Source organism: Dipodomys spectabilis, unplaced genomic scaffold (genome assembly GCF_019054845.1).
Source record: "Dipodomys spectabilis isolate Male_0828 unplaced genomic scaffold, ASM1905484v1 ptg000896l, whole genome shotgun sequence".
NCBI classification, from domain to species: Eukaryota; Metazoa; Chordata; class Mammalia; order Rodentia; family Heteromyidae; genus Dipodomys; species Dipodomys spectabilis.
In genome coordinates, this window is record NW_024871573.1 from 10,573 (window position 1) to 33,183 (window position 22,611).

Below are 22,611 nucleotides of genomic sequence, written 5' to 3' on the forward strand. Positions count from 1 at the left end.
ACAGACATTTCTGCCCGGCCTGGCCTCGAGCCACCATCCTCAGATCTCAGCCTCCTGAGGAGCTGGGATGACAGGCGGGAGCCATGGATTTCGGTTCTATAGTGAACGGCTCTGCTTCTTAGATCCTGGGTATTGAGAAAGCACCGTGAGCAAGCTGTCTTAGCACTCAGAAGATTGCTCCTCTTTTCAGCTGTTAGTATTTGATAATTATAAAGAACGCATTTTTTTTAAACTCATACTTCAATGCATATGTAAGAAGCCTAACCAAATAAAAATCCCTACACAAGTTAATTAATTATTAATTAATTAAATATCAATTACCTTTCCAATGGAAAGTAGGCATTCGTTAACTTTTCAGTTAGCCCTGGCTGACATCCACAGCGTAAAATCCTAAGATCACGCAGTGGACCAGAGTGGGCGCAGCAGAGAAGAAAACGCTTTCTGCACGTTCGTCACCTCGATGAGATTCCCCAGGTCGATCGATGCAGTAGATGTGTAGCATAGTAGAATGCTCAATTTAAAAAACTGTGCTCTATGGCTTCTAAAACACCGTGGCTCCTGCCTGTCACCCGCGCTGCTCAGGAGGCTGAGATCTGAGGATCGCGGTTCAAAGCCAGCCCGGGCTGGAAAGTCCGTGAGACTCTGATCTCCAGGGAACCAGCAAAAAGCTGGAAGTGGCGCTGTGGCTCAGGTGGTAGCGCGCCAGCCTTGAGCACAAAAGTTCAGGGACAGTGCCCAGAGGCTCTGAGTTCAAGCCCCAGCGCCGGCACCCCAAAATAATGTAACACAAAATACAAAATAGAAATGACAGCTATCGATAGTGTTTGCTTAGCCTCCTGATGCAGCTTGTGTTAGTCACTCTGCCTTCTGTGGGCCATGCCTGGAAATGCATGTCATTGTCACCATTCAAGGATGCTTCTAGAAAGTTCCTCATGGACAACCGGAAGTTCCCACGAAGCATCCTACAATCCCAGCTCAGCTTTGCACAGCAAATAATCGCCAGAGAGAAGGCCAGTCATTCCAAGATGGCGGAACCTCAGAGCAGATCCATTGGGAAGTTCAGTTGTTCACAGGATCATAACAGTTCGTCCTATGCAAAGAGCGGCGATGAGTGAATGATCATGTTTTCTCAGGGAAGATTGTGGTTTGGCATTACTAACTCACAAGTAACATGTGTGTGTGTGTGTGTGTGCGTGCCTTGCTTGGTTCATGCATATGAACAAAAATGTGTGTGCATACATGTAGCATGAACTCATGCATCACTATCCTTCATTATATATAACTAAGAAATTACATATAATTGGATATTTAATTATATATATAAATAATCAGATTCTAGGGAGGACCTTAGGAATAATATATATATATATATGTACACACATATACATATATTCATAAACACACACACACACATATATATATATATATGCTTTTCTAGAATTTTCCTGTAGAATACTCTGGAATACTCTTATTACTAAAAGAGAAAAAAAAAAGTTGAGCTTGAAACTTACTTCATTGACTTTATCTCGAATTCAGAGCTCATCCTGGTATGTTTACCAACTTTGGTTCACTATAGTTGTGTTATTTTCTGTTTGTTTTTTAACCCTTCAGTGGTAGCACCAAAGACATTCAAGTTATGGTTAGATTTGTTCAGGAAGAAATTATTTCATCAATTTCAATGTACCTGCCAAGAGATGGTATTTTTTTTTCCACCATAGGACAAAATCCAAACTAATTTTTTTTTAATGACAAAAGACGTATTGCCTCATGAGACCAAAATGGATGCAAGGAGCCGGGCGCTGGTGGCTCACGCCTGTCATCCCAGCTACTCAGGAGGCTGAGATCTGAGGATCACGGTTCAAAGCCAGCCCGGGCAGGAAAGTCCGTGAGACTCTGATCTCCCATGAACCACCAGAAAACCAGAAGTGGCCCTGTGGCTCAAGTGGTAGAGCGCCAGCCTTGAGCTGAAGAGCTCAGGGACAGCGCCTGGGCCCTGAGTTCAAGCCCCAGGACCATCGAAAAAGAGGGAAGGAAGGATGGACAGAGACCACGAGTTAATTAAGTACCATGGAAGGACTTTGGGAGGTTTGTCTGATAATCGCATTGGTTCTAAAGAGGGAGAATAAGGCTCGACTGTTTGCTGTTAATCACACTTAAAGTTAGGAAACGTGGCGGGTAAGTACTGAAACACTTGGTTGTGTTCAGTGGCCAGAGCTCACCCAGGCCGGGGTCCTGTCTCAAGCACAGCACAGCACAGTGGTGTATGTGAAAGATTTTTCCACAGAATAACACTCAAAAGCCAGACGCTGCCAGCTCACGCCCCTCACCCTTGCTACCCGGAGGGTGAGATTGGACGATCAAAGGTTCGAAACCATCCTGGACAGGAAAGTCCTCCAACCAGACTCCTATTCTCCAATGAACCAGCAAAAGGCTGGAAGGTGGGTGTGGCTCAGGCGGTAAGAGCACCAGCCTTGAAGACAAAAGCTCAGGCCACAGTGCCCAGGCCCTGAGTTCAAATCCCAGGAATGGAGCAAACAAAGAATCAGAGAGATCTCTACCGTAAGCTTCCAGAACAAAGCCATTTCTGTCCGAGCCAGACAGACTAATTTTGAGCGAGTCATAATGTGTGGCAAGAGATACTGTGGAAATGTGCTGTGAGGCTTAACGTTTTCACAGTATTACTTTATTTTTGCTTAAACTTGTAGTCTCTAAATTTGGATGTCCTTTTGTAGCACAATTTGACCTTCCTGTCCTTTTTTTTTTTTTTTTTTGGCCAGTCCTAGGACTTGAACTCAGGGCCTGAGCACTGTCCTTGAGCTCTTCAGCTCAAGGCTGGCGCTCTACCACTTGAACCACAGCACCACTTCTGGCTTTTTCTGTGTATGTGGTACTGAGGAATCGAACCCAGGGCTTCATGCATGCTAGGCGAGCGCTCTACCCCTGAGCCACCTGCCCAGCCTCCTTCCTGCCCTATTTGTAGCCAATAAGAGTGGAGATTTTTTTACCCCCCCCCATGTAAATGGATTTCCTGATCATTTAGAAATTAGGAAGAAATAAAACCATCCACCCCTCCCCATACAGAATGGCTCAAAAGCAATGGAAATGAGCTCATTGGAATTCAGAAATCTAGAGCATCTGCCTGTCTGCCTGTCTGTCTGTCTGTCTGTCTGTGAAACTCCCAAATATGCAATGCCATTATACTTTGAGTGAACCACTGTAGCATTTCATTTTGCCAAGGGACTCTATATCAGCTTTATTCTTGTCACCAGAGTAACAACAGCAGCAAAAAGAGCCTGCCCGCCTTCCACTCAGTCTGCCGTGGCTCCTCCGTCTACGTGCGATCTAGAGGCGAGACATTGTGATGTGCACGATCCAAGCATGGTGCACAGTTTATTATTATTTTTTGCTAGAAGGGAGTTGTAAAAAAAAGCACACTACTACTTTCTTCGTATTCATTCTTTCTTGTATCAGCACTGTTTTTTGTGTCTTCTCTCATACACACACACACACACACTTACAGATATATATATATATATATATCTTGAGTAATAGCCAAAACCCTTGATTCTTTTTTCTCTCAAAAGACAAGTCATCGCGAGGAGCCGGTGGCTCACGCTCATCCTCTCAGCTGCTCAGGAGGCTGAGATTTGAAGTCAGCCTGGGCAGGAAAGTCCGTGAGGCTCTGATCTCCAATCAACCACCCAAAAGCTGGAAGTCGAGAGTGGCTCAAGTGGTAGAGCGCCAGACTTGAGCACATAAAACTCAGGGACAGCGCCCAGGCCCTGAGTTCAAGCCCCAGGCCTACACACACACACACACACACTCACACACACTCACACACACGTGATGTAGCTCACAGAGGCGGGAGCTCACCTGGATGCGGATGGGGAGAGGCTGCTGTGGAGCCTTGATTCCTCCTAGCTCGGATCCCACGCCTGTATTTCCTTCCTGGACGTCTGTGGCTTTGTGACCAGGCTGTAGGGAGGTTGCGGGAATTGTAGCCAACGCGACTGTTTTCTACGAATGTCTGCTCCCTCTCTAGGCCTTGGAGACGTCTGTTCATGCTAGGTAAATATCCAGGTCTGATGATGCTATGTCAATGTCCTTTTGTAAGGCAGAGAACCTTCTAGTAGGGTGGGCCCTGGGTGGTAGCTGTGGGAGACATGGATTAGCAATGGCTGCTGCTCTGGCCAAGTCCAGTCTTTATAGACTTATGCAGTACATCTGTGCCTGTCTCTCAAGTGGTCAACGCCCATGCAGGAAGCTCTCTCATTGGTGGGTTCAGCTGGTAGACCCTCCCCTAGCATCATGCAGAATGACAATTGGGGATGATTGACAGCTGCGAGGACCTATGTTTAAGCCAGACACAGTTGGCTCACACCTGGCATCCCAGCGACTCAGGAGGCTGAGATCTGAGGATGACGGTTCAAAGCCAGCCTGGGTGGGAAAGTCTGTGAGACTCTTATCAACAAAAACAAAACAGAACAAAAACCAGCCAGGGGTGGAGCTGTGGCTCACATGGTAGAGCACCAGCCTGGAGCAAAGGGACAGCGCCCCCAGGCCCTGAGTTCAAGTCCTGGGACTGGCACAAAGAAAGCAAGCAAGCCTGCTTAACATTTTCCTCCACAATTCTAGAATATTCCAAGGCCTCTAGGGACTGTGAAACATAGCTTGGTCTGAGAAATATCAGGGGGAACTTCCCCCCCTCTTCTGATCTCTTTAAATTCTAGTACAGCGCCTGACATCATATTATTGTACGCATGTGCAAGCTGTCATTTTCCAAGTGCCGGGTTGAGTGGCGAGGGGCAGGATTCACAAGGAAGAGCTCAAGTTTTTCTTCTCTGTCCTACAATGTAGTCTGACGATTACGTGCAGGTGAAGATTCTTCGATGAGGCTACCCAATTGAAATCAGCTTGGAAATGCAACCACACTTGCTTCTCTGGTTAAAAAAATCAAGCTGTGGCAAGCCACCACTTTTACAATAACCATAAAAGATGTAAAAAGAAAAGAAAGCTTTGTTGGGCAGGAACTGGACATGGTTAGAGTTTGTTTCCTTTTGTGCGTGTTTTAGGGTTTTCGTTTTTCCAGTGTCAGATAAAATGGAGCAGGATTAGAAAAAAAAAAAAAGCACTTTTCTTGGTTCTTGTAAAAATGTGACTGGTGAAAATATTCTCGTCTCTTGAGGGCGCTGGTGGCTCACGCTGGCTACTCAGGAGGCTGAGATCTGAGGATCGTGGTTCAAAGCCAGCCTGGGCAGGAAAGTCCATGAAACTTCTATCTCCCATGAACCACCAGAAAACCAGAAGTGGTGCTGTGGCTCAAGTGGTAGAGCACCAGCCTTGAGCTGAAGAGCTCAGGGACAGCGCCCAGGCCCTGAGTTCAAGCCCCAGGACCTGCACTCATATACAAAAGGCTCTGTTGGTTCTCTTGAGTTGAGAGGAGGTAGGTTTGTAATAAGACTATGGCTTTTCCTTTTTGTGTGTTCATTGTCATTAATTCTGGCTGTCTGTAGAAGGCTCAGTAGACTTCCATTTCTCTACCTCCCTTACTTGGAGAAACATTGGGAACTGAAACCCAGCTGAATAAAACAATTTTTAACAATGGTTTTGTGACGTCTTCTTATTTCTCAGAAGTATCCGCATAATGCGATTTCCTTTTCTGCTCATTTAATTTCATATTTATGTCCACAGATACATAAATATATATTTTCATATGGATTAAAAATAATGCTCTGTAGCTGAGTGCTAGTGGCTCCCGCCTGTCATCCCAGCTACTCAGGAGACTGAGATCTGAGGCTCATAGTTCAAAGCCAGCCTGGGTGGGAAATTCTGTGAGACTCTGATCTCCAAGGAACCACCAGAAAACCAGAAGTGGCGCTGTGGCTCAAGCGGTAGAGCGCCAGCCTGGAGCTGAAGAGCTCAGGGACAGCGCCCAGGCCCTGAGTTCAAGCCCCAGGACCTGCTCCCTCCCCAAAAAAATTATATGAATGAGTCACTATTGTTCTTTGTGTCCTGGGGAGAATGTTCACAAATCCCTAGGAAAATGCAGACCATATTTGCTGCTCAGCTGGGTGGCTTTGAGCTCCAGGGTGTCATGGAGAGGAAACTATTTCAATGAAACAATTGGCAACTCCTATTCCCTGGGGTCCCACGGGCCACGTTGGGCCATCTGCTCAGCTGAGTGGCATCAGGGAAGGTGACCTTGCTCCTGGCGACCTTGGTCAGGTGCTGGCTTGCAGAAGCGGGTCACGTGACTTCTTGCGGCGTTTATTCCTATCTGACCTGGTTTTCCTGCTATATTAGGAGAAGGGACTCTGCTATCCAATGGGAAAGAAATCTGCAGCGTGTTTAGCTGAGTCATTTGGAGAGAGGAGCAGAGACTGAGTGTAAATGTGGCTTCTGGGAAGCTTTGGGGGCGGTGGCGAGCATTAAATAAGGACAAACCTACATTTCTGTGAGTGCTGCGATCCCACATTGATTTAAATGTTCAAACACAGAGCTTGAGAATCCAAATGCATCTATTTAAAATCCCCACACACACATACACACACTGAAAAGGAGAATAATGATAAGGATAGACTTTAAAAAGTTTTTTTTGTGCTTCCAAACTTCTTATTTGGGGCTGGAGGCCTGGCTCAGGTGGTAGAGCGCCAGCCAATGGCGTTAAGAGTCATGGTGTCAGCAAAAACAAAACAGATCTTTAGAAATACATATTATTTCATATGCACGGTGAGACTTCCTAAAGATAAGTAAAATTAAAGTTGCGGGAGTTATGCATTTGTTTAGGATTCATATTATGCTTTTGAGAATGGGAAAGAAAAATCCCTTGGTATTCCTTTTAGGTAGATTGATAACAAAGTTGGCCTTAATAGCTGAGCACATTTTCAGACCCAGCCATGCAATCACGATTTGGATTCACATGATGATTCAAGCCGCGCACCGTGGCTCCCGCCTGTCATCCCAGCTCCTCAGCAGGCTGAGATCTAGAGGATCGCGGTTCAAAGCCAGCCCGGCCAGGAAAGTCTGTGAGACTCTGATCTCCAATGGACCAGAAGTGGTGAACCAAAACTGGAAGTGGCGCTGTGGCTCAAGTGGTAGAACGCCAGCCTTGAGCTGAAGAGCTCAGGGACAGCACCCAGGCCCCGAGTTCGAGCCCCAGGACTGACACACACACACACACACACACACACACACACACAATGACAGTTGTGTTTATTTGTCATAGAAGCCATGATCTTTACAATTAAGGACAAAAGGACAGCGAGAGAGGAGACAGCATTTACTGGGAGATCACTGCAATTCATACGGGCTGCATTTCTGATTTTAGCCTGGGCGCTGTTCCTCAGCTCTTCAGCTCAAGGCTGGCGCTCTACCACTTGAACCACGGCACCACTTCCAGCTTTTTCTGCTTATGTGGTGCTGAGGAATTGAACCTAGGGCCTCATGCATTCGAGGCGAGCACTCTACCACGGAGCCACCTTCCCGGCCCTTATTTCTGAATTTCTGAGGAATGTCTCTCTGTCTCTCTGTCTCTGTCACTCTCTGTCTCTCTACTGAGAGTTGAACTTTGATCTTTGTTATGAGGCCTAGAAACTTGACAAAGATGGAAGCCAGGTTATCCTGTGTCTCTAGTTTTCCATCTCTTGAGTTATCTTCACACCTGCCAGCCTGGGCAGGAAAATCCATGATTTTCCTTATCTCCAATTAATCACAGAAAAAGCCACAAGTGCAGCTGTGGCTCAAGTGGTAGAGCGCCAGCCTTGAGCAAAAGAAGCTCAGGGACAGCGCCCAGGCCCTGAGTTCAAGTCCTAGGACCAACACAATTTTAAAAAGGAAGGAAGGAAGAGAGAGATAGAGAGAAAGAGAGAGAGAGAAAGAAAGAAAGAAAGAGAAAGAAAGAAAGAAAGAAAGAAAGAAAGAAAGAAAGAAAGAAAGGAAGGAAGGAAGAAAGGAAGAAAGAAAGAAAGGAAGAAAGAAAGAAAGAAAGAAAGACAGATCTTGACTTGCAGCCAGGTCAAAGGTCAGAGCCTTGAGCAGTGAATCCTTCCTCTGGTGGCCCTGGTTGGGTGCTCTGGGTGCTCTGGACACTAGGAGGCGCTCACATCCAGGGAAAATACCCATAGCCCATCTGTGGGAGGGGTTGGTTGATTTTAAACTTTTTATTTCTTTAATAAATATCATCGAGTGTGAACTCTTCGGTTATGTACGAACCTTCTCAGGATATAATAATTATATAATTAATACATTTATAGTATTGATACATTATATTCATACATTTATATTTACATTTATATTTATATATTGCATATATATTTATGTATATATAATAAAATTATCTAATTAATGCAATACTTATCTTCTGTAGCCAGGTTTTAAGAGATTTAAAACTTGGTAGCCGGTAGAGATAAAGCGTGCGTGTATACATGATACTAAGTAGAGGCATAGGATAGATTGAATAATTAAACCCTTCCCCCCATTAGAATTATTAGAGAGGGCCTAGCATGGTCGTACCTGCATGTAATCTCAGCGCTTGGAAGGAAACTGAGGCAGGAAGATCACCAGGCCTGCACACAGGGACCCTGTCTCAAAAAAAAAAATTCTTTTTCAAATAAGTACTGAGCACTTACATTTCCTCCATCACACTGCGCAGGTCCTGTTTTCGCAGGAGTTCGTAGAAGGGAGAAGAGCAGAAGAGCCGTCTCTTGCAAGACCCTTAAAAAGTAGCTGACGTCGTACTGAGGACGTATTCTCGTTCTACAGGGCCCATTTTCCTTTCCTTTTTATTTTAAAAAAATGAAACATTTTAAATTGTGATGACAAAGGTGACGAGCAGGGAGGTGACAGTTCCATCAGTCGGGTGGGGAGCGCATGTCTCTGTGGACCCTGTCCCCCCGTCCCTCGCTCTCTCCCCATTTTTCCCTCCCGTCCCCACCCACGCGTGGTAGAGCTCATTCTCCACCTGGTGTCCCGTGAGGACCCCGGCTGCCTTGGTTTCCTCCTCTGTCCCCCCATTTCTGTCTCCCCCTCACCCTCCCAGAGACACAAACACATGAGATAGAAAGAAAAGAAAGCAGAAACAGCAACAAAGAAAAAAAAATCCTCTTGCTTTCTTTTCTTGAGGTTCACTTGGATAAACATTATCTTCTAGGATCAGAGGCGCAGAGGCCTGGCCCCTTTGTGTTCCTCCCCTTAGCGGCCTCCTGGGGTCTCCCTGTGTGTGAATATCTAGAGTCCTGTGTCATTTATCATGTCCCAGGGTATTTTAGATCTAGCTTCTGCATAAGAGAGAAAACTGGCACCGTTTGTCTCTCAGCGTTTGGCTTATCTCATTTAATGTGATTTGTTCTAGGTCCATCCATTTCCCTGCAAATAGCATAGTATTTTTTTCTGATGGTTGTGTAAAATTCCATTCTGTGTAGGTACCACATTTTTGGATCCACTCGTTTATTGTAGGGCATCTGGTCTGTTCCCACAACTTGGCTGTTGTGAATATGCGGCAATGAACATGGTTGTGCGGGTGGCTTTATGGTATCCTGACTTAAGGATGTTCTGGGTAGGTGCCTAGGAGTGGTATGGCTGGTTCATACCATGTTTAGTTTTTGAGGAACCTCCTGACTTCTACCCAGAGTGGTTGCACTAGTTTATATTCCTACCTGCAGTAGTACAATAGGGTCCCTTTCCCCCCATATCCCCCCAACATGTGTTATCCCATTTCCCCTTTCGTGTCCTTCCTTCCTTCCTTCCTTCCTTCCTTCCTTCCTTCCTTCCTTCCTTCCTTCCTTCCTTCCTTCCTTCCTTCCTTCCTTCCTTCCTCCCTCCCTCTCCTTCCTCCCTCCCTTCCTTCCTCCCTCCCTTCCTTCCCTTGCTCTTCCTTCTTTGGGTATTCCAAAGTGTGTGATTCCACACACTCATTTTGGGTGATGCGTGGGATCGTTTGAATTAAAGATGGTGCCCATTTCAGCTCCAACATGAACTCATTCTTGAGACATCATTTTCTCTTCTTTCCCCTCCAGGATGTAACTGGGGCCACCGACACCCTGGGGTCCTATCATCGTGAAAATGTGCCCAAGTCCTGCCCCCCTCAGCAGGAAGCGCTCACCAATCCTTTGAGTCAGGGAGGCCGAGTGGCCAGTGGAGGCCGGGGCGGGGGAGGTGGGACCTCTGAACGCCTTCCTTTTCTGTTCCCTTTTGAGCACTTTCTACATTCCAGGTGCCACTTGTGAGCAACCTGCAAGGATCCACCCGATCCACGGTGAACAAACCGAACTAATGCAGTCTTGGGAGAGCTATGTGGCCACAATGAAGGCGAAGCCTACTTGATTGACAGATCCATTACCCCCTCCCCATTGAGCTCTTCAATGTCTCCGTGCATCGCTAAGCTCCTGGGTAGCTAAACATGGAAGAGCCTCGGGCTAAGAGAAGCCATCAATCTTCCAAGCTAAAAAAAGAACACAGTTCAGCTATCAAACAGTCTCCCCAAAGGCAGGGCGTGTGTCTCTGAATCAACAGTTAATGAGAAAAATAATCCCTGACATTTAGTCAGCCACCTTTTGTTCAATTTACCTCTTGGTACAGAGTGGGGATTTTTTTCTTGTTTTTTTTTTTTTTTTTCTCCTATGATTGAGAGGAAATGATACAATAAGAGGGCATGAGAGGGAGGAATAAATAATAGAAGAATAAGAGGGGGAAGGAGAGGAAGATGTGGCAGAATGGAGGAAATAAGGGAAGAGGCACTGAGGAGATAAATGTAAAGAAAATAACTTCGTGAAAGAGACCGAAATAAGGATGTGACATTCCCAGAAGATTTCACATGCCTTGAGAAGAAAAAGAAAAATCAAATTACTTATTACAAAGACTTCCCACAGTTTGTAAAGATAAGAAATTCATCAGGTGACTTCAGATGACAATTTTCAAAGCCTTTTTAATACCCAAGGTGCACACGCACACACACACACACACACACACACACACACACACAGCATTTAGTTTAGCCCACCTAAGAAATATGTTTTATTATTGTCAGGATAGAGGGGCTTGAACTCAAGGCCTGGCCGCTGTCCCTGAGCTCTTTCCCTCAAGGCTGGTGCTCTACCACTTGAACCACAGCTCTACTTCCAGCTTTTTGCCAGTTCATTGGAGATAAGAGTCTCATGGGGACTTTTCTGCCCTGCTAGCTTTGAGTCGTGGTCCTCAGATCTCAGGCTCCGGAGTAGCTGCGATGAGAGGTGTGAGCCACCAGTGCCTGGACAGACAATGACTTTCTATTTCCTTGTTGCTCAGTTGTTTGGAGCCAACCTCTTGCTTTTCTGACTGGTTTTCCCTCTGCTAACTTCCCCTTTCATTTGACTTTATGCAACAGCCCTACACGCTAATTTCCATGTTCAGTAAAACTCTTTCTGCTTAGTCGAATGCTTAAGGACTTCCTGGATAAGAATTACAAATGAGTAAACTTTATGATTCTACTTTACATGGAATTTATGCTTCATTTGACTTCCTTTTTTTTTTAACAACTTCAGCCATGGAGAAACAATGAAAGAATTGTACATTTTATTTTATTTTGGTTTAGTTTAGTTTTTTTGTTGCTCGTGGGGCTTGAATTCTGGCCCTGGGCACTGTCCCTAAACTCTTTTGCTCAATGCTGGAGCTCTACCACTTGAGCCACAGCGTCACTTCTGGTTTTCTGGTTCATTGGAGATAAGAGTCTCATGGACTTTTTTGCCCAGGCTGGCTTTGAACTGTGATCCTCAGATCTCAGCCTCCTGAGTAGCTGGGATGACAGGCAGGAGCCACCATGCCTGGCTGGAATTGTACACTAAAAAAAAAAAAGAATTTATTTTTGCCAGATGCCAGTGTTCATGCCCTTCATCCCAGCTACTCAGGAGGCTGAGATCTGAAGATGGTGGTATGAAGCCAGCCAGGGCAGGAAAATCCATGAGACTCTTATCTCCAATGAACTACTCAGAGGAAGTGGTTCAAGTGGTGGAGCACCAGCCTTGAGCAAAAGAGCTCAGGGACAGCGCCCAGGCCCTGAGTTCAAGCCCCATGACATTTAAAAAATATATATTATATACATAAAATTATATATATATATATATAATATGACATATTATGTATAGTATATCACTAAAATATTTCCAAACGCTGAACCATTCCCATGTGGGAAGTTTAACTACTCCTTGAATTTCTCAGCAATGGGCTCCTGAGACTTCCTGACACACCCATATTTTATCATTTACTCTGTGTTTTCTATGGCCAGGTCCTGAAGTTGTTTGGTTTTGTTTCTCTTAATGTGGGAAAAGATTCCTTGGGTCCTCATCTCTCTGTTTTCAAACCTCAGAAAAGCAAAGCTGGAGGAGGATATATAATTGAATAGAAATGAATGAAAGATGGTGCATTTGATTCTGAAATGTCCCCTGAAAGCCATCTCCAGGTTAAATGACAACCAGATCCACAGCCCTGTGTTGCTCAGGGGGAGCAGCAGACGCTTTAGAGGGGGCGGAACCTGGGGGGAGGAAGTTAGGCTATTGGGAAAATCTCTCGTAAGTCCCAGCTGGACCTAGGCCTGACTTCCTGTTGGATCCCTAATTAAAATATAACCAACAAAAGCCAAGAGTCCCTCTGACAAGAACTTACGGACTCTACTTTAGAACTTCCTCTGAGCACGAAGCGTTCAGGTATCTCTTTTCTGTGTGTGCATTGTACGTGTGTGTGTCCTGAATTTCATGGTATCTTTTCTCAAGTATTTTTTTTTCTTTCTAAGTTTGTGTGAGATCACAAACAAACATGTCTACCAATTCCTTTCTTCTTTCTGAACAATTTTTTTTTTTTTTTGCTCAAGACTAGCTCTCTACCACCTTGAGCCACAGCTCCACTTCTGGTTTTCTGGGAGTTCATTGGAGGTAAGAGTCTCAGAGATGTTTCTACCAGGCCTGGCTTTGAACCACGATCCTCTGGATCTCAGTCTCCTGAGTATAACTGGGATGACAGGCGGGAGCCACGGTCTCCCAGTGTTTCTCCCCATTTTTAGGAAAATCAGATTTCTCTTTTCTTGGATGCAGTAGCTGCTCCTTTTGCGTCTGTGAGTAGCAATCTAGTGTCAGATCACTTCTCCTGGGACCTGATTCATTCTAGCCACCCACAGGCCTTAGGCCAAAGGATTTGATTAATGGCAGTATCTGTGATGATTAGGCGTTGATAGCCGGGCAGCTTCGACGTCAACTAATGCCTGAGATCAGTCGGAGGAAACATTTTGTAACCAGCATTATCAGAAAGCCTCAGATAGCATTTTACCCTAGACTTTGCTTCAGTGAAGGTTTAAAGATTATTCTTGGGGAGCCCTGAGCAGGGTATTTATATGTTGGCCAGACGGGCACAGAGATTCTCAGCGTGCCTGATCTCTTAGCCGGGGATCGGCTCAGTGGCAGAGTCTGCTCTGTCTAGGAGATCGCTCCTGATTCATCCCTCGCAAGATGTCAGCCGAGAACCAGCAGAGCGAGCTTCCCAGGTTCAAGGGCACCCTGTACCCAGCCCTGACGTCCGAGGAGCTGCTGAATTCTTTGGATTCCTTCCAGGCAAGAGAAGATGATGTGTTTCTGGTGTCCTACCCCAAATCGGGTGAGCTGCTGTTCATACTTAAAATATATACGAATAGTGTATCCATAATTATATATCTATATCATATACACACACTGATAATGAACATGGCCATTATTTTTGCACATCTCTGTTTCAGGATTTTCCATTGCTTATGCTAATGAAAAAAAAAATGATGTTAAAAGATCAGCCGGGCACTGGTGGCTCCTGCCTGTCATCCTAGCTACTCAGGAGGCTGAGATCTGAGGATCACGGTTCAAGGCCAGCCTAGAAAAGAAAGTCTGTGAGACTCTGATCTCCCATGGACCACCGGAAAGCTGGAAGTGGCGCTGTGGCTCAAGCGGTAGAGCGCCAGCCTGGAGCTGAAGAGCTCAGGGACAGCGCCCAGGCCCTGAGTTCAAGCCCCACGACTGATTAAAACAATATATATGTTTCATATATGTACAGCATATATTGCCTATGTACAGCGTTTATAAGTATATCTTTATATACTTGATACATGCATATGTCTTCATAAGTATATGTATTTATATATATTTATATACAACATGTGAAGAATGATGACTACTACTTTGAAGTGAGGATCAGGGCACACTGTGGGAACAGAAGAAGGGCTGAGCGACTCAGCCAGGGGACGGGCACTCAGGGGCATTGTGGGATAGTGGAGGAGTTAGTTCATGGAGTCACTTGGGGAAGGCTGTGTGTGGAGCTGCAAGTCGAAGAGGCTGAGACTCCACGGGCTGCAAAGAACTCTTGCAAGCCGGGGAAGCAAGCAGGTAAGTTCAACAGCCGTTTCCTCTTCCAAACTTTTCCTTGGGGCCAGTCCTGGGACTCAAACTCAGGACCTGGGTGCTGTCCCTGAGCTCTTCAGCTCAAGGCTGGCGCTCTACCGCTTGAGCCACAGCGCCACTTCTGGTTTTCTGGTGGTTCATGGGAGATCAGAGTCTCATGGGCTTTCCTGCCCAGGCTGGCTTTGAACCGCGATCCTCCGAGCTCAGCCTCCTGAGTCGCTGGGATGACAGGCGGGAGCCACCATGCCCAGCTTGTTTTCCTGAGTCTACTCTGTAGAATTATCTCACACCTCCAGCATTAGCACAGGTTTGGTTGGGTGTAGGAGTGACCGTGTGTAACACAAACAAACAAACGACGGCGTTGATTGCTTCTATGGCCTGCTCGTTGCTTGATGCCGTTACTTCTTGATGCTGACCCACCGTGTTCTGTGTGTGTGTGTGTGTCTGTGTGTGTGTGCGTGCGTGTGTGTGTGTGTGTGTGCGCGCGCGTGTGTGTGTGCACGCGTGTGTGTGTGCGTGTGTGTGTGTGTGCGTGTGTGTGTATGTGTGTGTGTGTATGTGTGTGTGTGCGTGTGTGTGTGTGCGTGTGTGTGTGCATGTGTGCGTGTGTGTGTGTGTGTGCGTGTGTGTGTGTATGTGTGTGTGTGTATGTGTGTGTGTGTGTGCGTGTGTGTGTGTGCGTGCGTGTGTGTGTGTGTCTGTGTGTGCGTGCGTGTGTGTGTGTGCGTGTGTGTGTGTGTGTGTGCGTGTGTGTGTGTGCGTGTGTGTGTGTGTGTGCGTGTGTGTGTGTGTGTGTGTGCGCACGCGCACAGGTACCCACTGGGTCGCAGAAGTCATCGAGAACATCGCCAGCACCAGACTCGCGCTGATGTCGCCCCTGGAACGGGGAGACGTCTCCAAGTTCGAAGAGCTGAAGACGTGTTCGAAGCGGAGAGTCATCCCCACGCACCTGAGCTATGAGATCCTGCCCGCGACCATCAAGCAGAAGCAATGCAAGGTAACGCGCCGTGGTGCAGGGCCGGGCGTCAGGACAGTCATAAAACCGGGCCTCCGCCTGTCATCCCGGCTACTCCGGAGGCCGAGATCTGAGGATCGCGGCTAGAGGCCAGCTCAGGGCAGGGAAGTCCATGAGACTCTGATCTCCCACGAACCACCAGAAAACCGGAAGTGGCGCTGTGGCTCACGTGGTAGAGCACCAGCCTTGAGTGAAAGAGCTCAGGGACGGCGCCCGGGCCCTGAGTTCAAATCTTACCCCAGGCAAAAATGAAAGAAAGGATAATTACAAGTTTTAAACATTCACAGATGCCCAATAAGATCCGTTTGGTTACAGTCTCCAGAGACATGCGCAGGACAGTCTGCATGGGATGTAGCTACCTAACGTAGGAGACAAAGTTCAGTTTTGTCACTATTATTATTATTGTTGTTGTTATTTCTGCCACTGTTGTTGTTGTTGTTATACGTTTGGAGATGGGTGTTTAAAGAACACCAGAACATTCTGTTCGGATCAGGGGGAAAAAAATCAAAAAGGACTGAGGCTTGAAAAGCAAGGGCAAGTGCATGTGGTGCCAAATTCCTGGAAATTTCTGGAAATCAATTGCTGGACGCGAGGGAGCCGCCGCAGCAGGCCCCTGCACGGGAAAGGGCAGGGGGACTCGCGCCTGGCCGCCACGGGGCGGCCTGCGGGGCCTGTGCACCCCGCCAGCCCGGCCAAAAGGCCTGGGGTTCGCTTCCTCCCAAGCCATCCATCCCAAGCCCGAGAACATCATGGAGTCACCCAGCCTGCCACGTTCACCCCAGAAAAACCAGTCCCAAGACAGAGAGGGGACTGCAGAGACACAGACGGACAGAGAGACAAAGAGAGACAGACACAGAGACACAAAGAGACAGACACAGAGAGACAGAGAAACAAAGAGACAGAGACAGAGAGACAGAGACAGACAGAGAGACAGACAGACAGAGAGACAGAGACAGAGACAGAGAGACAGAAAGACACAGAGAGACAGAGACAGAAAGACACAGACAGAGACACAGAGAGAGACAGAGAAATTCTGTTCAGGATTCTCTTCTTTGTCCCCCTAGCCAAAACAGAGGGGGGACAGACAGACAGACAGACAGACAGACAGAGCGAGCGAGCGCGAGGAGCGGGGGTATCTGAGCAGAGGCAGGTCTGATCACACTCTGGATTTGAACTCCAGGCACAGACACCGATGGTGAGCAGGCACACACTCACTCTGCACACGTTAGAGCTACAAGTGGCCGGGGATGGAGGGGCTCCCGCGCTCCCTCGGCTCCCACAAGATGGCCAGACCTCCCCAGCCCCCCGAGTCCTCAGCCTTACCCACACGCCTGTGTTTCCTTCATATATATATATAGTTTTTTGGTCGGTCCTGGGACTTGAACTCAGGGCCTGGGCGCTGTCCCTGAGCTTCTTTTTGCTCCAGGCTGGCGCTCTACCACTTGAGCCACAGCGCCACTTGTGGCTTTTTCTGTGGTGCTGAGGAATCGAACCCAGGACTTCCTGCATGCCAGGCGAGCCACCTGCCCAGCCCTAAATACATTTTTATCATTGCTATAAAGGTGGCGGGCAGAGGGGTGACAGTGACATCATTCAGGTCATGAGCGCGTGTCTCTGTGGACCCTGCCCCCCCGTTCCCTCGCTCTCCCCCCATGTTTCCCTCCCGTCCCCACCCACCAGTGGTGGAGTTCATTCTCCACCTGGTGTCCCGTGAGGACCCCGGCTGCCTCGGTTTCCCCTCTGTCCCCCCATTTCTGTGACCCCCTCACCCTCCCAGAGACAGAGAAACCCACCCAGGAGACAGAAAGGAACAGGAACCACATGGAAGGATCAGGCCTCTGTGTCCGTTTCCCGAGTCCGTGGGATCGCTGCTCTTTCCTCTGATCACAGGCCTGGCCTTTAGGGCTGCTCCCTCCCAGCATCCCCCTCGGGTCTGGCTCTGTGTGACGTCCAGCCCCCCGTCCCCCGTCCTGTCCCCATGGACTGTCCATCCAGCCTCTGCCCAGGGGAGCAAACCTGCGCCCTTCATCTCTGGGAGCCTGGCTGAGCCCCTGAGATTTGTTCTAGGCCCAGGCCTCTGGCTTCTTCCAATCACAGTTGTGCTTTCTTGGTCGCCATGTCTTTGGGCTGTGTTACCCAGCAGGGGTGGTGGTACAGAACTTCCCACATTGCCCCAGATCGCAGATGAACACGGACAGAGATCCCCACCGAGCTGCCCGGTTGATGGCTGCCTTTCTCCCCCTGTCTTCTTCCCTTGTTTGCTTTGTCTTCCCCGTAGATGTTGACCAGGGAGATCTCTGCGTCCAGGGCAAGTCGAGAGCCAGTAGAGAAAGCTCAGAGCGCCAGCCCTGGGCGATGGTCTGGGGCTGGAGAGAGCACTGCAGGGCGGGCAGGGGTAAAGGTGGCTCCCAGTCCTCTACCCCGTTGACCTTTACCCACGTCTCCATGCGAGACGAGCCGGCTTTCTTCATGTGGACAAACAATCCCGGACTCTGTCCACCACACAGAGAAATGATGAGCCATGAAAACTGAGTAGCAAGTCAACTCCTTATCATCCCGAGCCGGGCCTTCCACCCTGACTGGCCATTCAGAGGCCAAGGGAATATCTTGTACCCATCCTGCAACGTGCAAGCGGTCTTACTCAATCCAGCCTCTTACCCTGGCTTCTAGAAGCTTCTTTTGAGCTCCTGCCAGACTCCACTAGCCCCTAACAAGGCAAGGGTGGGCATTGGTGATAAGAATCTCACAGATTGCCCCAGGCGATCTCTCTCACTCGGAACCGCGATCCTCCTATCTCAGCCTCCTGAGTAGCCGGGATTCCAGGCGGGAGCTACTCGCTCCTGTTGAGTTTTGAAAGATGGGGTTTCTACATCAACGTTAGTCTCTCTTTTTAGAGAATGTCGGTTGTGTGGCTTGCTTGTTCGCTCCATTCCCTTTCACTGAGTTTATTTCCATCCCAGAATAAATTTATCTCGTCCACAGATGATCTACATTGTCAGAAACCCCAAAGACACGGCTGTTTCTCTCTTCCATTATTATCGAGACAACCCCGACCTTCCGGACATAGACACCTGGGCTGCGTTTTTCGAGCTCTTCCTCAGAGGAGACGGTAAATAGAACAACATTTTTTTTTGGGGGGGGGGGAGGTCATGGGACTTGAACTCAGGGCCTGGGCACTGTCCCTCAGCTCTTCAGCTCAAGGCTGGTGCTCTACCATTTGAGCCACAGCTCCACTTCCGGTTTTCTGGTGGGTCATGGGAGATGAGAGTCTCACGGACTTTCCTGCCCGAGCTGGCTTTGAACCGTGATCCTCAGACCTGAGCCTCCTGAGTAGTTGGGATGACAGGCGGGAGCCACCAGCACCCGGCTTCAAAATAGATCATTTTGCTAGTCTTGGTTAATACCAGGAATGAAGGCCTGAATACTTATATTTCTTGCACACAGCAAAGAATATTCAGGACTTAGCCGGGCATGGTGACTCACACCTGTCATCCCAGCTACTCAGGAGGCTGAGATCTGAGGATCACAGTTCAAAGCCAGCCCAGGCAAGAAAGTCTGTGAGACTCTCATCTCCCATGAACCACCAGAAAACCGGAAGTGGCGCTGTGGCTCAAGTGGTAGAGCACCAGCCTTGAGCTGAAGAGCTCAGGGACAGCGCCCAGGCCCTGAGTTCAAACTCCAGGACCAGAAAAAAATAAATAAGAATATGCCTAATATAATCTTAAAAACAATATATATTTATAGATACAATAGAAATAGAAATATTTATATTATTTGTATTTATTATTATATATTCCATGTCATATATTTATGTTATGTGAATATATTTCTATATCTATAAATATATATTCTTTTTAAGATTATTTAGATGCTCAAATTATGTAATGACAGATAGAACCAGTGGCAATCAACAAAGCACACAGAACTTTAAAAATAGCTGCTCATGAAAGTGCTCTTATCTGTGGAGCCATTGTATAACGGAGACGTTCTGATCTTCTGTACGCATCTGCCGGTGTGGACAATCCTGCTGAGTTAGATTACAAAGCCAGGTGAGCCGAGGGACACAACACCGCATTTATCTAATCAAAGGCTGTTCTGATAATATAAATGAATACACCTTAGCTTTTCAAGTCAGGCGATAACTGTAGCTCGAGTCCTGGCAATACGCGAGATGATTGGCTCAGCGAAACAAATCTGTGTTCAACTCTTTTAGTTGGTTTTCCTTTTCCTCTTGTAACTTTCTCTTTTTTGGCCTTGATTTCCTGTGCTACTTTATTTTATTTTATTTTTTGTTGGTCGTGGGGCTTGAACTCCGGGCCTGGGCGCTGTCCCTCAGCTCTTCAGCTCAAGGCTGGTGCTCTACCACTTGAGCCACAGCGCCACTTCTGGATTTTTATGATGATTCGTCAGAGCTTAGGAGTCTCCCAGACTTTTCCTGCCCAGGCTGGCCTTGAACCGTGATCCTCAGATCTCAGCCTCCCAAGGATGACAGGTGGGAGCCACCACCACCCGGCTACTCAAAGAGTTTTGCTTTTCTTGCACAACCACTGTTCTGGCCAAAGAGTTTTCTAGACGCCAGCAGCGATACCCTGGTTAAACACAGGGGGAGGGGATGTGGGTACAAAGCCACTCGGGCAGTGGGGTGAGTTGATGTGGAGCAAAGTTCTTCTTGTGGAGGGAAGACCTTCAAGATGGAAAAATGGGCCTGCAGAGCGGTGAGGTTCAGCGGCGTTGGATAAACTGGAGTCAGGGACGGAGAAGGAGGGAGAGGAGGGAAGGGTGAGCTGGAAGGAAGGTCGGAGGAACTGTCAAGGGTCAGCAGGGGACGCGCACGGCAGAGCAGCGCAGAGCTGTCCCTTAGTCTCCGAGGAGATGACCCAGCGTGGCCACTGCTGGTCAGTCTTCTCTGAGGGAGAAAACAACTGCAGTATGACGAAGGAGGGAAGGAGGGAGGGAGGAAGGAGGGAAGGAAGGAAGGAAGGAAGGAAGGAGGTAGGGAGGAAGGAAGGAAGGAAGGAAGGAAGGAGGGACGGAGGGAGGAAGGAAGGAAGGAGGGAGGGAGGTAGGGAAGGAAGGAAGGAAGGAAGGAAGGAAGGAAGGAAGGAAGGAGGGAGGGAGGGAGGGAAGGAAGGAAGGAAGGAAGGGAGGAGGGAGGGAGGGAGGGAGGAAGGAAGGAAGGAAGGAAGGAAGGAAGGAGGGACGGAGGGAGGAAGGAAAGAGGGAGGGAGGGAGGGAGAGAGGGAGGAAAGGAAGGAAGGAAGGAAGAAAGGAGGGAGGGAAGGAAGGAAGGAAGGAAGGAAGGAAGGAAGGAAGGAAGGAAGGAGGGAGGGAGGGAGGGAGGGAGGGAGGAAGGAAGGAAGGAAGGAAGGAGGGAGGGAGGGAGGAAGGAAAGAGGGAGGGAGGGAGGGAGGGAGGAAGGAAGGAAGGAAGGAAGGAAGGAAGGAGGGAGGGAGGGAAGGAAGGAAGGAAGAAGAAGAAAGAAAGAAAGAAAGAAAGAAAGAAAGAAAGAAAGAAAGAAAGAAAGAAAGAAAGAAAGAAAGAACCTGGTACATTCCAAGGATATGGATTGCTAAAGAAGTTGGGCAAGTGGAGGGAGTTCTAGAACTTTCTATTAGGAGGGTGTTCTAGAACTTTCTATTGGGAGGGTGTTCTAGAACTTTCTATTGGGAGGGCATTGTGGACTTTTCTATAGGGAGAGAGTTCTACAACTGTCTGTTGGGAGGGCATTCTAGACTGTTCTATGGGGAGAGAGTTCTAGAACTTTCTGTTGGGAGGGCATTCTAGAACCTTCTATGGGAAGGGAGTTCTAGACCTTTCTAGGAAGATTTCTTTATAAAATTGTTCTGACTCCCCACATTCTTAGACACCTGGGAGAATGAGCCGTCTACATTGCTTTAAGGGTACTTTTGGGTGTCGGAGGGCTGCAGATCTCTCTCAGAAGCTAACTCTGTTTTTTGTAAGCACTAAGAACTGCTAGTGACTGGGATGAGGACTCTGGCTTAAAAATGAACCTAAACTTTCATTCAAAAATTCTAACCATGGGGGCCGGGCGCCATGGCTCCTGCCTGTCATCCCAGCGACTCAGGAGGCTGAGATCTGAGGATCACGGTTCAAAGCCAGCCTGGGCAAGGAAAGTCTGTGAGACTCTCATCTCCCATGAACCACCAGAAAACCAGAAGTGGCGCTGTGGCTCAAGTGGTAGAGCACCAGCCTTGAGCTGAAGAGCTCAGGGACGGCGCCCAGGCCCTGAGTTCAAGCCCCAGGACTGACAACAAAACAAAACAAAATTCTAACCCTGGGCTTGGAACAGATAGATGCCTCAGGCCTGTCATCCCGGCTCCTCGGGAGGCTGAGCTGGGCAGACTGAAGTGTGAGGCCAAATCCAGGGCAGAAAAGTTAGTAAGCTCTTTTTTTCTTTCTTTTTCTTTTTTTGTCGGTGGTGGGACTTGAACTCAGGGCCTGGGCGCTGTCCCTGAGCTCTTTCACTCAAGGCTGGCGCTCCACCCCTTGAGCCACAGCGCCACTTCCAGTTTTCTAGTGGTTCACTGGAGATCAGAGTCTCAAGGACTTTCCTGCCCGGGCTGGCCTTGAACTGCGATCCTCAGATCTCAGCCTCCTGGGTCTCTGGGATGACCTTTTCTTAAACAAACAACTGAATGCCATATTGGAGCCAGGTCTCCTAGGCAGAGGGGCAGCCACTGAGTGGCATCTCCTGGCTGGCAGTGGGTGGAGGGTGAGACCAGGCTGAATGCCCGGATTTACTCCTACACAGCACATTTCCTTCTGACCAGCACTCATGGCTCCAGTCAATCACCCCTCAGCCGGGCTGTGAACCACAGTACCCTTGTGTGCTTCTTCCCCCTCTCCCCCCCCCCCCCCCCCCCCCCCGCTGGCCTCAGGACCTTGGGCTCGGCCGATGGTCTCCCCAGATTGCGCAGTACTTAATCTCAGGTAGCAGTGACTCAGGATTTTCAGTTGGTGTCATAAATTTGCAAACGGGGGAAATGCGTTTTTCTCCTCCCGGTGTGTTTGCCCGGGGTAAAGGTTGGTTATGCCTAGCAGAATCTCCTATAGTTAAATCTAGAACTGGTACGATAAGGCATTGTGTAAGTGGCAGTACTGATAAGGAAATGATGTCTGCGTAGCTGGGTCTGTCTTTATAGCACCCCTGGGTGCGAGAGCTGGTGAAATGTCTCCCCAGGAATATCCCAG

General features: G+C 48.2%; 1 protein-coding gene across 1 annotated transcript; it reads left to right on the forward strand.

Moving 5' to 3' along the window:
* Positions 1-13,469: 13,469 nt before the first annotated feature.
* LOC122102812 (sulfotransferase 6B1-like) lies at positions 13,470-18,508 on the forward strand (the record flags this gene model as incomplete). Its single annotated transcript, XM_042673498.1, has 3 exons — positions 13,470-13,614; positions 15,197-15,381; positions 18,382-18,508. Coding segments are annotated over exons 1-3 (457 nt in total), but the record flags the coding sequence as incomplete, so codon positions are not given.
* Between the last annotated feature and the right edge of the window lie 4,103 nt (positions 18,509-22,611).